The sequence below is a fragment of the Calliopsis andreniformis genome, chromosome 9 (assembly GCF_051401765.1).
Source record: "Calliopsis andreniformis isolate RMS-2024a chromosome 9, iyCalAndr_principal, whole genome shotgun sequence".
In the NCBI taxonomy this organism is placed as follows: Eukaryota; Metazoa; Arthropoda; class Insecta; order Hymenoptera; family Andrenidae; genus Calliopsis; species Calliopsis andreniformis.
The window spans coordinates 8,727,971-8,741,476 of NC_135070.1; the positions used below are offsets into that span (position 1 = coordinate 8,727,971).

The 13,506-nt window shown below is 36.0% G+C and overlaps 1 protein-coding gene across 3 annotated transcripts; it reads right to left on the reverse strand.

The window, feature by feature from the left end:
• Positions 1 to 5,972: 5,972 nt before the first annotated feature.
• Positions 5,973 to 13,181, reverse strand: LOC143183224 (uncharacterized). Of its 3 annotated transcripts, none has more exons than XR_013002571.1 (4): positions 13,022 to 13,181; positions 9,228 to 9,612; positions 8,912 to 9,164; positions 5,973 to 8,836 (listed from the first exon to the last, which is right to left on the reverse strand). XR_013002571.1 is itself a non-coding variant. In XM_076384726.1 (2 exons), exons 1-2 carry the CDS (start codon positions 13,172 to 13,174, stop codon positions 12,153 to 12,155), a joined length of 354 nt encoding a protein of 117 aa, XP_076240841.1. In that variant the 5' UTR covers positions 13,175 to 13,181; the 3' UTR covers positions 12,129 to 12,152. The 3 variants fall into 3 exon arrangements, 1 of the variants encoding a protein (XP_076240841.1); XR_013002572.1 differs by having other exon boundaries at positions 8,912 to 9,181; XM_076384726.1 differs by lacking the exons at positions 5,973 to 8,836; positions 8,912 to 9,164; positions 9,228 to 9,612 and adding an exon at positions 12,129 to 12,353.
• Positions 13,182 to 13,506: the final 325 nt, after the last annotated feature.

Sequence of the window (13,506 nt, forward strand, 5' to 3'; positions counted from 1 at the left end):
GTCCACGGTCCAGCCGCGTTCCTTCGTTCCGTTGTTTCTAAGAGGACCTCGTGCAGTTGCTACCTCGACTTTTTTTTGTTTGGACCTAATTATCCTGCGTTTTATGCATTCCTGAGTTAATTAGACCAAATTCGCGAGTTCTGCGCTCGCGAATCCCGGAAACGATGCATTTTTTGTATGAAAGGAAACACCAGATGCATGACCAGTTGGTACCCCTTCATTTTTTTAAGGAATGAATTTCTTGTCCTGTTGATAAAAAATGTTACTTTCTTTATATTGTGTCAGCCAAAGAAAAGGACATGATGGTTGATAGGAAACATAGTCGGAATTTGTAATAGAATCTTCTGTAAAAATATATTATAGCTACTTGAATATTTCATAAAGATATACAGAAAGATTGGAAATAATTTACCATATAGTTTTTTTTAATTAAAAATCTTGGAGAAATCAATTTTTTATCAAGAGAAAAAGAAATTTCTCTTTTTAATATGTTTCAACTCTTACTAGGTAATTGTTAGATTAATTTTTGTGGGTTATCGATCACCCATATGTATATCAATATTTTGTATTATAATATCAACATAATATTTAACTATATCAATATTTAATATTATATATTAGATATAAAATATGTAATATTATGTATTAAACATAAAATATGTAATATTATGTATTTAATATTATGCATCAAATATTAGGTTATCCTATAAGTAATATCGTGTTTCATTCAACATATCTTTTCGAAAGTATGAAACTTAGATATGTTGATGTATTACTTCACCAAATATTAAATTATTTTTAATGTTTGCTATTTTAACACATTTTCAAACTTTTGGATTTACGCCACTGGTTTCATAAGGAGGCTCATATGTTTAAGGACCAAATATTTAAGGCACACGAGACATCTTGCGGTAATATCGTTAATATGTCAAATTTGTAACCAGTGATGTCTTAACCTATTTAGATAGGAAGAATCGAATAAGTTGCTCTAACATTCTTCTATGCTGAAAAAGAAAATTTAGTTTCCTGAGAAAGGATTTAATAATTATATCGGTAAAAAGGTAAATTTATTGTTATATCGTGTATACATGTATAACACTTCCTGTTACCGAATTGGATTAATTAGTTTCTCTAAATCTGTTTAAACGAACAGGTAGCGTCTATAGTCGATCAATGATCTGGTTAACGGAATAAAAAAACGTGATAAAAACAATTCTGGCTAATTCAATATGCGGTAAGATTTAGTAAAAAATTCATGCATATCGAATGTACATTAAAAATTGCCTAAATAAATTTTACGATCGACAGAGCGTAAGGAATTGAGGATTCACAAATTTATTGTATCTATTCCTGCAAATGGCGGACGACAGTAGAATTTTATATAACAATTGAGAATTCTCTTCAGCAAAAGGTAAGTGTTTCCAATGTTTAGAACGTCCATATATTGTTTTTTTTGCGTTTCGCGTACAATGGCAATGCAAAATATTTGCCACATTCATGTTACGTTATTATGTACGCAATCGATAATCGATCTCGTTATGCGATCGGTACACCGAGGTTAACGACCTCGAGACAAAGAATGAATAAAGAAAAAAGATAAACCGTTCCATCGTTACGTGATTTAGAAAAATAATACTACAGAAATTTGTCTATGTTTCTTTTATATCAAAAAAATTAAACGATAACCTGCATTTAGCTATAAGATAAAACTCTCATAAATTTTTCTTTGCGCAAGGGAGGCAAATAGCTATAGAAAGTAGTAGTAGACTGTTCACATCAGACCCCTGACACGACCACTGAGAACCTATATTATGCGATCTAACTGCGATGCCTTCCCTTAAAGAACAAGGACCGTTCGTCTCATAAATTATTTACGCCAAAAAGTAACAGCAGCAGAGGTCGTTGATCCAAAAAATGGCGGCGTTTAGGGGTCACTGAATTTTCAGATTTTCACAATAATGTTGTAACGTATGACTCGTCATATTATTGACTCATTCAGGATTATTATATATGTTAATTAGACACTGTACAAGTGTCAATGTAACGATTTATAAATAACGGATGCCATATTCGCATCTGAGGTTCTTTAGAGGATTATGACGTCGTATTTGTCGACCATGACTCAACATGCATGCGTGCAAAACGACGTAATCTGCTTTGGGTGTACTTATACGTTTAAATTGCGCTGTCTGCGTCTTCCGAGACCTTAAAAATGATGTCACACCTCAGCTTTCTTGCATATTTATACAATATTCGATTGATTCTATTTGGGTACAACCTAGACCTAACTATTACTGTTACAGTACCCTCAAGGAAATTATAGAGTATATCTGATTGAGGTAGTAGGATCAATATTTTATTTCCATTTTGATCCTCATAGAATTGTCCAGGCTCTCTACTAAAATCCAATCTCTACTCAAAATCTTGGAGCAAATATTATCAGTAGACCAAACATTAACCAGAACTTCCTCAGACTGAAGGATCACTTAAAGATTTTGGCGAACTCTATCAACACATCAAACATGGTCGTTTTGGATTATTCCTCTCATTTGTTAAAATCTGAACTTTCAGGTAGACCTGTCTTTTATCACGTCGTTAGCAGAAGAATGCTTCATATTTCAGCACATCAACTTAAATGTCCGTGCCAAGGTTTAAATCTGCGTTTTCTATAGTTAAGCCAGCCAGTTGCCCTTTTCCACCGAGGAGAGGCAACGTCGAGGTCCCTGGCGAACATTTTGAATTTGGTGGTAGGCTGAACAGTCCGATTCCGTGCCGTACCGCCGTGTCCAGGAAGTATATAGGTCACGGAGCGTTTCCGGAGAACGGTGGAACTCCGGGAGTGTCGCTTAGCTGTTACGAAATCAGCTGTGCGCCTGTCTCTGCTTGTTGTAGGTCGCGTCAGGACCTCTCCCCCTCCGAACTCACTCTTTCCAGTCCTCTCGTTTCATCCAACGGAGGGATGGAGGAGAGGGGGTATTAAAGGTCGCTTGAACGTGGAGATCAATACGAAGCCTACATACCTACCTTCCCTATCAGACCAATGGGAATATCCAAAATGATCATTCTGCAGGAATTGTAGAATGCAGGCCTGGGAACCCATTTAAAGGGTTCATTTTAATCTTATTTTTATGGAATAATAGAAACGATATTTATTAATATTGGTAATATAATAGTCAAAGAATTTGTTGTGAAAGACTCTATTTGAGAAATGCAGTGTTCTTGTGTGGGGTATGTGGTGCTCGTTTTAGTTTTCTGGGGATGCATTTTCTGCATCAATGGGAAATTTTGTTCAAGGTTTAATATTCCAGGATCATACAGGTGACTTTTAATAGAAATATAAAGTATGATTAACATTGTCGTCAATTAACATTTTTATTTGCATCGGAGGAAATTAGAAAATCCCTAGAAATAAAATAATGCATATTATTATTGTGACTTGATGCTATAAGTAAAATTCTATTTTCTATACAAACTGTATATTTTAGAAAAATTAATATTTGATCTCGTTGCAAGTAATATTTACTTTGCAATGCAAATTGTACTTTCACTTTCAACCCGTTGAAACAAAGGGTGGTATGAACATCAGCTATCGCAGTATCGACTAGGGAAAAGGTATATTGATAATCGATACGTATGAAAATTGATCCGTAGAAGCTCTGTCATGTTCTAGGAACAGAGGTGAATGCAATCGTTGATGACAATTGAAACCGAAGCATGATTATAATTAAAACAGTATTGAGATATATAATTGTACCGCAGTGATATAATCAGAGGCATATTAAAAGTTCTATGCTACGAGTAACGTATTACTGTGATCAATCCGTGGTTACATAACACTTTCGAGTTGTTTGGCATGAGTTGACCGAGAAAACGTGCGCCAATGGCCGGGAGAAATTACCTTTCCTCTTGCTAATTTGTTATTTTTAGCTTCAGATCTGTTTTATAATTCTCTCGGCGCAATGGTTTTACGTGAAACATGAAGGATTCACTTCTTGAAACAACTTCTGTCTGTAAATTTTCTGGGAGAGTTTATTTTTTAAGATTGTATCGATTCTTCGACTGTTCAACATCCTTAGAAGATATAAAGTTAGTTGATTATTGTTACAGCAGCAAGCTACGAAACAAACTATTTTTGCACATCTGAATATTCAGATTAACTACTCTTCATTTTTTTTTATTCCAGTTTCAATTTCTAAAAAATTTATTCGTACTTCTATTACAATTTAGTTATTAATCTCAACAAACTCTCTATATTTTGGAAAGTACAGTCACTTCCAAAAGTTCTTATGCATGCTGAAAATGCCATATTTCAATGGCATACGAATTAAATTCTTTATCAGTTAAAACCAACCCCTGTCACCAACCCAAAATATACAGCAGCCGTGATCCAAATTCCCCAGAAACACAGTCCCGTGATCCCCTTGAGCCTGGTGCAACCACAGATCAAACAATGAAGATATTTATTCGCGTCTCAGGGATGATCGTGTCTAGCTCAAGAAAATTATTGTTTGGATCAGAGTCGCGGAAGCGTCGCGTCAAATGCACAAAACGTTCGCGTTTAGACCAGTGGTTTAACTGCCTTCGAGAACATGCAGCGATTTTATCGCGTAACTGCCTCGGCAAATGTTTGTCCTCCGATTTTGCAAAGAGGAACGCGCGTCTGTGACGGCTGTCGACAGAATCTATTTTCGCAGCCATGAAACCAGCTCCGCCCTTCATTCTTAATAAACAGCCTCCATATTCGGGCATTGGCCGAGGGCTTGTTTCAGTGTCAATGTCGCAACGATCAAGAGCAACCAGCAGTGCGTTTCTGCGATTTCGTGGCGTTACGAATCGCGAAACGACGGCCACCTTACACGTTCATTACCTACATAATGTTGGCCCACTGCTCGACCATCAGCAGATATACGCTTGTTTACCGTGAAAACGCTCGAGCTCGCCAAGATTATCCGCTTGGCAGCTCGGTAACGTGGAAAAAGACTTGGTTCTTTCCTTATCGCGTGATTGTATCGCTCGTTTTGCTTAATCGATTCGAATCGCGTTTACTTTCTTTTTATTTCTTATTTTTGTTAAGTTATTTGTAGAATATTTTGTGGGAGCTTTAAAATTTGGATTTTATTACAGCAATAATAGTGAAGAAAAATATGAAGTATAGTATAAAGCAGAAGATAGAGGAGTAACAAGAAAAAAAATATTATATATATCTTTGAGTATTAACTCGTATTGAATTTTACTTATTAATTATGTAGGTGTACATACTTTACATTGGCTAAAAAATCGTGTTATTATTATTATTCTCCTTTATTATACTATTATAATCTTTTAATTTGCCCGTATCAATAATTGTGTAATCGATTCTATAATGTGTTCTTATGAAGATTAAACTTGATTGTGGAAATGTGACTATCTAATTGTAAGTAGGTACATTGATAGCGACTCGTTTATAGAGAATGATCAGAATAGAAGCACCAGGCTTCGCGAGCATCCGTGATTATTGTCACGTAAAGCTTTTGACGTTATCTATCCATCCATACAATTGTCCCGTATCAACGTCTGGAAGGTTTCTCTATTCATATGGAAACCATTCGATTCCAGAGCAATTGTTAATTAACTTGTCATAAGTCTGAATGTCACGAATGTATAGACGTGTTTAGAATGTGTACGTAGTTCTGACCAATGAGAGCTGTGTTTACAACACCTATAGACATTGGCGAATACGATGAAGAATTAATTGCGATCAACACTTGTAAACTTTATTAGTAGCATATTCTACAACAGAAGGAAGATACCCTATTAATATTATTATTATTTGTGCATATATTACCATTACTTTTTGGATAGGAAGAACAGAGGTCACATTGGAGCAATTATAATATTAGAGTATTAGAGGATAGATAAGGTGATTAATTGATTAAGGAGAGTAAAGAGAAAGGAAAAAGATTAGGAAAGATCGAAATTAAAAAAAACAATACTACTAGACATACTATATTATTCTCTTCTGAATTAACTCTCATAGAACTATACATCAACTATTTCCAACGCTAAAAAGCGTCAGGACTTGTCCCCCGATCTCTCTGTGAGCTCATTCTGAATCGATCACTAGGGTCAAGTTGATACTGGGCCAATACATTAAGAGAGAGGCAATTAAGTGTACTATTTATCGAACTCTGAGCAAGCTTCACGTTAAATTTTATTTGGCACCACTCTCTATCGACTATTATCCTTCTTCGAATACCTTTCACTCAAATGTAGGACATTGTTAATGATTGGGTAATTGAGATTTTATGGAACCAACCAAAGAGACTGCTCGAATTTGAGGATTAGATGTTGCTAGAATCAGAGGCTAGTTTTCGATGCATTGAAGCTATGGTCGAGAATAAATGCATGCGGTCCATTATTTCAAGAGGGCTGCTATCGCTTACGCAAAACACAATTATCTAGCGGTGTGAGAGGCTTAAATATAGCGAGGAATTTCGCTAAGTCGGAGGGACGCGGGCCCAGCCGTTGCTGGAACCGAAATATACGAGTTGAGTACACTGACACTGGTCGAATTGTTCCTTTTGTTCTCACTTTTTCCTCTTTTCATTTGTGCCCTTGATGCACGCTCCTGCAAATGTGGATTCTTGTCGACTGTGGTACAGTCGAGGAAATAATTTTGTGTCCACGTCTTTTAGAAGGAAAATTCGTTCAGAATTTAATAATAAAAAGTTACCTGGGAAGTTTGAGTATTTATTGGAAAAAGTTTAACGTGAAATATATTTCACTATAGTTATTATATTATAATTTTATTACTATCTATTTTGTGTGATTTCTATGGAGAAGCTAATAAAGTTTTTGGTAACTTCTGTTTTTCTATTTTCTGTAAATATTATCTATTATTGTGCTATGATATATTCATTTTGCAAATAAATTAAATCAAATTTTGATCATTTTTAGTGATACTGTACTGACGCTATTCGTTTGATCGATTAAAAGATTTCTATCAGAACTTTTTTATATCACATGCGTTATCACGTGAATCACTCATGGTTCTTGTGAGCTGTTCATTCAAGAGATAGAAAGATAACACTTGTTGTGGAAATAATACTAATCTAAAAGATTACAGTAAAGTAAAAGATATTTAATTATTAATAACTTCATAGACTGTTTAGGCTGTTCCAAATAATACATCTATCTATTGCTTCTTACTCCAATTTCGTTCTTCTAACAATTCTTTTTATTCAGGAAAACATTTTCTCCATAACTATTACGTCAACAGTTAACTAGTCTACATCAAGTACGTATTTTAATAACAGGGTGTCTGCAATACTCAAAGACATTTATGTCACAAGGCGTTGTCTTGAGACATCGTACTCTTGGTCCAGCACAGTGGTGGCCGTGAAATCGGCTACGTCGGCCATTCGAAAATAGTGCCAGACTTTCCTGCCAAATTTAATTGGAGCTCCGTCGTATCAGCTGCATACAGACAATTTTTTTTCTTAAGACAGTGCAAAACAATGCACAACTGCCCAGTATGACGATCTGTACAAGATGTTGACTGTTCGTGAAAATAGTCTCAAGAGGCATCGTCGAACTGCTATTTCTGAATATTCTTGGCACCTGTTATCACTATTTTATAGTAAATTGCCCGAAGAAATTACAATTACGTTCAAAACGTTACAATATGTGTTAACTGTCGCTATCATGATTTGGGTTTACTGTTTGGGATGACAATACGTTGACGACAAGTGTTTTATTACTTAAGGTACTAAAAAGTTAATACTTTAATAACGGTATGAATATTTCTCTAGATTGTTAGGAGATTAATTCGTTTTGTGCAAATTTAGCACTCACAAACTCTCTCCGCTTATGGCGTCACAATTTATCAATTGATAACGTTTGCAGCTGTAAGACGATGTTTTTTTATGATAAAGATATTCAGTGCTTTTCGAAAATAGAGTGATTATTTTTTTAGCAGGTGATCATTATTTGCGTCATGGAACTTTTTTCTTTCTTACTAGTTTTAGTTACTAAAGTATACTATCTCTTTTTTAATTCCCCTAGTCCTCTTTGCTACTTCATACTCTATCTTTATAACATCCTAATTGTATCTAGTAGTTCTTGACTTTCTTCTAACAGTCTCCTAGGCCACTCTAAGAATCCTCTAATTCCCTAGCTTCCATTGGTAACGCTCTAGTAGTCTCATATCCTAGTTTTCCCTACTATATAGTCTTTAGTTTCTTCTAGTAATCTCTTAGTTCACTCTAGTAGCCCCATAGAATCCTAATTCCTACTAGTAGCACTCTAAGAGCCTAGTATCCTCTAGTAATCCCTTGGTCTTTTTTAGTAATTATCCTTAGTAGTCCCTTACTTCCTCTGAGTAGTCTCCTGGTCCACCATACTAGTGTGCTAGTTTCTTAGTCTCTTTAAGTATCCTTTTATTACCCTAGTACCTTGCACTAATCTCCTAGTTTTCCCTAGTTATCTCATAGCTCTTCTTTCAATTCTAGGTTCTTCTATAATCTTTAATTTGCACTCCTGAGCTCCTAGAACCTTCCTATAACCATATAATTCACATTTTATATTTTTTAACGCATAATTCTATGCGTTTCCTAAGAATGTCGTAATTCTCGAGCAAGGAAATCAATACTGTATGTAGTTGACGAAGAGAAATGTCCTTGTCACAGAGTTAAGACCACATTTCACACCAAAGAACCAAATAAAACATTTCAAGATGGTCTACGATATTTTTGGTACTCGTTAATAAACGTCGAAACAACTTGCTTATACGCCTTCACAAAGTCGTTAAGTCTCGCACGTGCAACGACCGTATTGCGTCAGAGACGTCACGTAAGATCTGTTAAACGATAATGATTTGTTAGTTAATGGACTGCACCTTCTCTTACAAGACGACTGGTGGAGACGAACGTACCTCCACACAACTAGCTCTGATTACGATACGAATTTCAATTTGCAAGAAACCACATTGGTCTGCTTTCTTCTATTAATTATCCCCTGACGATGACGAGGTAGATAAAATGTTATTTAAAACACTTTAAATCCTTCTCTGCAGATCTAAATCCTTCTACACCGCGGATAATTCAGAAGAAGAACTATCTCGTGGAAAGATTAGATACATGTATGTAATTAGCTCTCTGCTCTCTCAGCTCTCCGTTAATTAATACCTATAAAAATAATATCTCTGTTATTATTGTCAGAACAACCTGACTCTTTCTACTTTCCTTTACCTTGCTCAATTAATCTAGACCAACGACGACCTTGCCCCTTCCACTTCTTGGCCAGATGCACCGCAAGGTGTGCAACGCGAGCTCCTGATGTCTCCTCCGCTCAGGTGTTTAAACACGCTTAATTGTCCATCGCCAAATGCTTTTGGTCAGTTCGTTCAGACCCCGCTATTACGATACACCCCACGCACGCTGGGGAAACTATGCTCCAATCTATTTTCGAGCTTGAGGATTCGCTGTTGTCGGGCGGACACCAAGCTCGCAATCTTCAGGCTTCAATGAAAGGTGGCCATTGCCAGCTGTTTTTCTTCGTCTGCAGAAAAATAGGTACTCGCGTATTTTTAGCTGCGGTTCGAGTCTCCCCAGGTGCGTGTTTTTCTTCCTCTGACTGGAAAATGTTTTTAAACAGGTGTCGAGTTCGATATGAACTCAAAAATCGTCAGTTTATTTCTTATCGCTAGATAGTTTAGAGCGGAAGTGGTGGAGATGGTAGGAGAGTTCAGTTGGAATCTAAAAGTAGCAACAAAACTGAAGTTTATTTCCTCAGATCCATTTAGCTGCTAATTTTAGAATTTGCAAGATTTGTTTTGCCGTGGTTTGTGGGAGTAGGATTCCAATGTGGACTTCTGGGTGTATTTAAATTTGAATATTCTTTGATTATTTGCTGGTTTTAATTACTGTATTCGTGGGAGGAATTGATTAACAGGGGTTTAAGTTTAAGGAAAAATTAACAAGTTATTTTGGAAAAAGGGTTGATTTTAGATTTTTTCACTTTACTACCCCTCCAGGTTGACGTACAGGGTTGAAATTTGTCTCGAACTGATTTTTTATGAGCTATCGAATGACTCATAGCTAGTCAAATTCGGTTTAGGGACACTTTTAACTCTTTTGTTTAGCTAGGCCCTTTCTAAGTTTAAAAATTGTTCTCCGTAGCTGGAGCTTTAGTAGTGTTATATCTGCGCGCCAATAGATGTCTACACTCGCCAACTTGTGCAGGTGGAGCTGATAAGATAGGAAACTCTTCGCACAGCGAAGATAAATGCGAATACAATAACTGGAAGATCTCTACAATTCTAATTTTACTTATATTTTAATAAAATCTGTAATAAATCAGATTCCTTTGGGTAGACCTCGATAACTTCCTGTATATCATAATGTAAACCAAAAACAGGAAATAAAATGCCAAAATGGAACCCCTGAACAAGAAATTATAAATTTTAATTGAAGATCTACTACTTCTAAGTCAGAAAAGCTTCCTTGAATTAGTCTCTGTAAACACTAAAGAAAAATATATACCTGTACTCATTGTCAGTACATACATCGTAGATAGATTCAACCAGTTATCCAACTTTTACTGTATTACTTTAAAACCAGAAGATTTATTATATTAATTATGGCACTGCAGTTGAACAAACTTTTTCATTGCAGAAAGTTCAAATTTGGTTATAATCTCCAGCAAATTGGAGACGATTTAATCCCACGAAAATTAAAAATCCTATGGTACCTTACGGAAGTGCTATTTAATATTAGAGAGCTCTCATTGTAAAGAAATCACAAGAGAGAATCCAGCAGAGAAGAGCAAGCCATTGTGAGTCTGTGAAAATTCCACGGGTATCGTTCCCTCTCTTGAATCGAATCGACAATTAAGTATTTAGGGTGGCTGCGGGTCGCGTGTCAGCAAGAGTCATCCTCGCCAGCATACTCGTGCGTAAAAACATATGGTTTCCCTGTATGGTGCCCTCGAAAACACTCGACCAAATATTTTTGCTTACAATTCACACCCTATTATTATTCTCCCAATAATTTATATGCGAAAATGTATTTTGTTTTTGTTCACTGGCTCTTCAAAAAATGACACAGAATTCTTTCTCGATATAAGTTTAATATTATATAGAATATTCCATGTAATATATAGAAAGTTTCGTATTATCAATTGACCTATTCTCATTTTGACCCGCTTCCTGGTCCCATTCGAAGCCGATCTAAGGGGAGATTAGTTGCCCATCGATACCTTTATGCCACATTTCTGGATATGGGCACAGTTCTTCGTCCCTCCTCTCCATGGACACAGGAGTTCGTATAATCAGATCTAAAGACGTCCTCGTAAATTCCCACCCGCAGTCGTGTTATGTTATATACAGAGGCGATCTTATATGCGGGATGATAGACCGCGTTTTTAGCCACCCCCTTTTGGATCACTGGTCTTCATGAGAAACCGAATTTCTCGTTCTCACGAAACATGTGGGCATACTTTCTCTACTAATTGATCGCCCATGCGAATTTCTCATCTCGACTCGAATTTCGACTTCCATCATCGACTTCCGTTCCCATTCCCACTTTCGCGATTCGAGTTACAAAATATTTGACTTACACTAGCTTACATTCGTTTGCTTTTGATTTACTCATCTTGTTTTACTTGTATCCTAAAAGCAGCCTGCGTCAAATTTTACGATTTTTTTATAAGAACACATTCTAGTGGTCAGACGCAAGATTTATTACATAATGGAACCTATTTATCAAAAATACAATATGTGTACTATGATGAATATTTTCTTTAAAAAACAGTAATCAATGGAACAGGAATTAAAGATGCTATGGTATGTTTTTATATTCCTAGAAACAGACAAAAATTGACGAGTGTCGTTTTTGCTATGAGCTTTTTAATTTAGCAGTAATTTCATCTAATTTTAATATCATAGTGTGTACTTTCTCATCAATAGAAATATATTAAACTTTTCTTCACATTTAAAGTAAAATATAAATAATAAAATAACACCAAATAACATGAATTTTAAAACAATATAGAAATATCCTTCTACATTATCTGAATACTATAGTTAATAGTCAATACACGAAAGATTCTGCAAGAAGATTTTACAATTAGGTTGTTTAATAACATTTTTAAGAGCCTCCCCATGTTCTTTGATTCTACGACGATATGTACGTCATCGATGAAATTTTCCATCCACTCATTTGATTTTGCAGATCAAGGTAATGCGAGAAACACCTTATATGTGAATACGAACCGGGACGACGACGGATGTGACCACGTCGGGTTAATAAGGATGCGACGTCATCGGACTGCGACGTACATTTTCGCCTTTGAATCACGATCACCAAATCCTGGAGCTTTATTAAACGTCCACTTAATTATCAGCTACAATCAAACCCTCCCACGATGTCTCTCGCGTAATTAAATATACATAATGCACCCTCGATCACTAAAAGAATTAAATTTTCACAAAATGGTACACAGAATTTTCATCCCCTCAAATCTTCAATTATTTCTTTAGCTACAAGAGACAAATCTTTTCGAATAAATCTTCAATTCTTAAAGAATTAGTTAAATAACTACTTCAGCTCAGCTAAAAATAGTAGGTAATAAAATATCATCTCAAGACAGGATTACCTTGATCTTTCACCCCTTTGATTGCCATGTCACACATATGTGGATGATCATTTTTGCACAATCGTAAATAATTCTAACTTACACGACAATCGTATAATGAATCGTATCAATAAGCAAATATAACGATAGATACTAGAAGAAGATAAACACTGTGGGCTAAATACAAAAATAAATTAAGATCATTTTTTTGGAAGCTAGAATCACTATCCATACAGTAAAATTTTTATTAAATTTATAGTGACACTACATTAACCTTCAAGGACCAGGAAACTCTGTCCCCAGCCTCGTGACTCTATTTCGTTCCACAGGTGTCATCATTCTACAATGGCACCTGTTGCGCTCACCAATTCGCACAATATATCCAGCACAGGTGAGAAGAAAGACTCACCTTTTCGAAGTTGAATTCTAGGCGAGTTCTAAGAACGTGGAGATCATTGCCCATAGACTGTATGAATGGATCGCGCGTATCAAGAATCGGAGGGGTTCCTATGACGGGGGTGCACAGTTCAACCACCAGAAATGAGTCTCCCAGGTCGCCCATCTTCCTACGCTTTGACGCGTGAAATGTACCAGCATGATATAAAAGTGACTAATACCGATGATACGCGTCAGGTCTCACGTGTATCCGCTGCGGGACGCGTTGTTTGCTGCCATTTATTGTATATATATGGGGGTGGAAAAAAATATTTATTATGACGGGGATCAGAAGATCTCGCGACGGTTATGTGGGCGCGTTAATTCGAGGGGTATTTCTGTAATTGTATTTTTACGATGGCCATCGACGATTAGGAATGTTCCAATTTCGATTGTCTTCAAAGAAATTCGAATTTTAGAAGTGTGAAGAGAATAATTTGAATTTTTGAAGGCTATGAG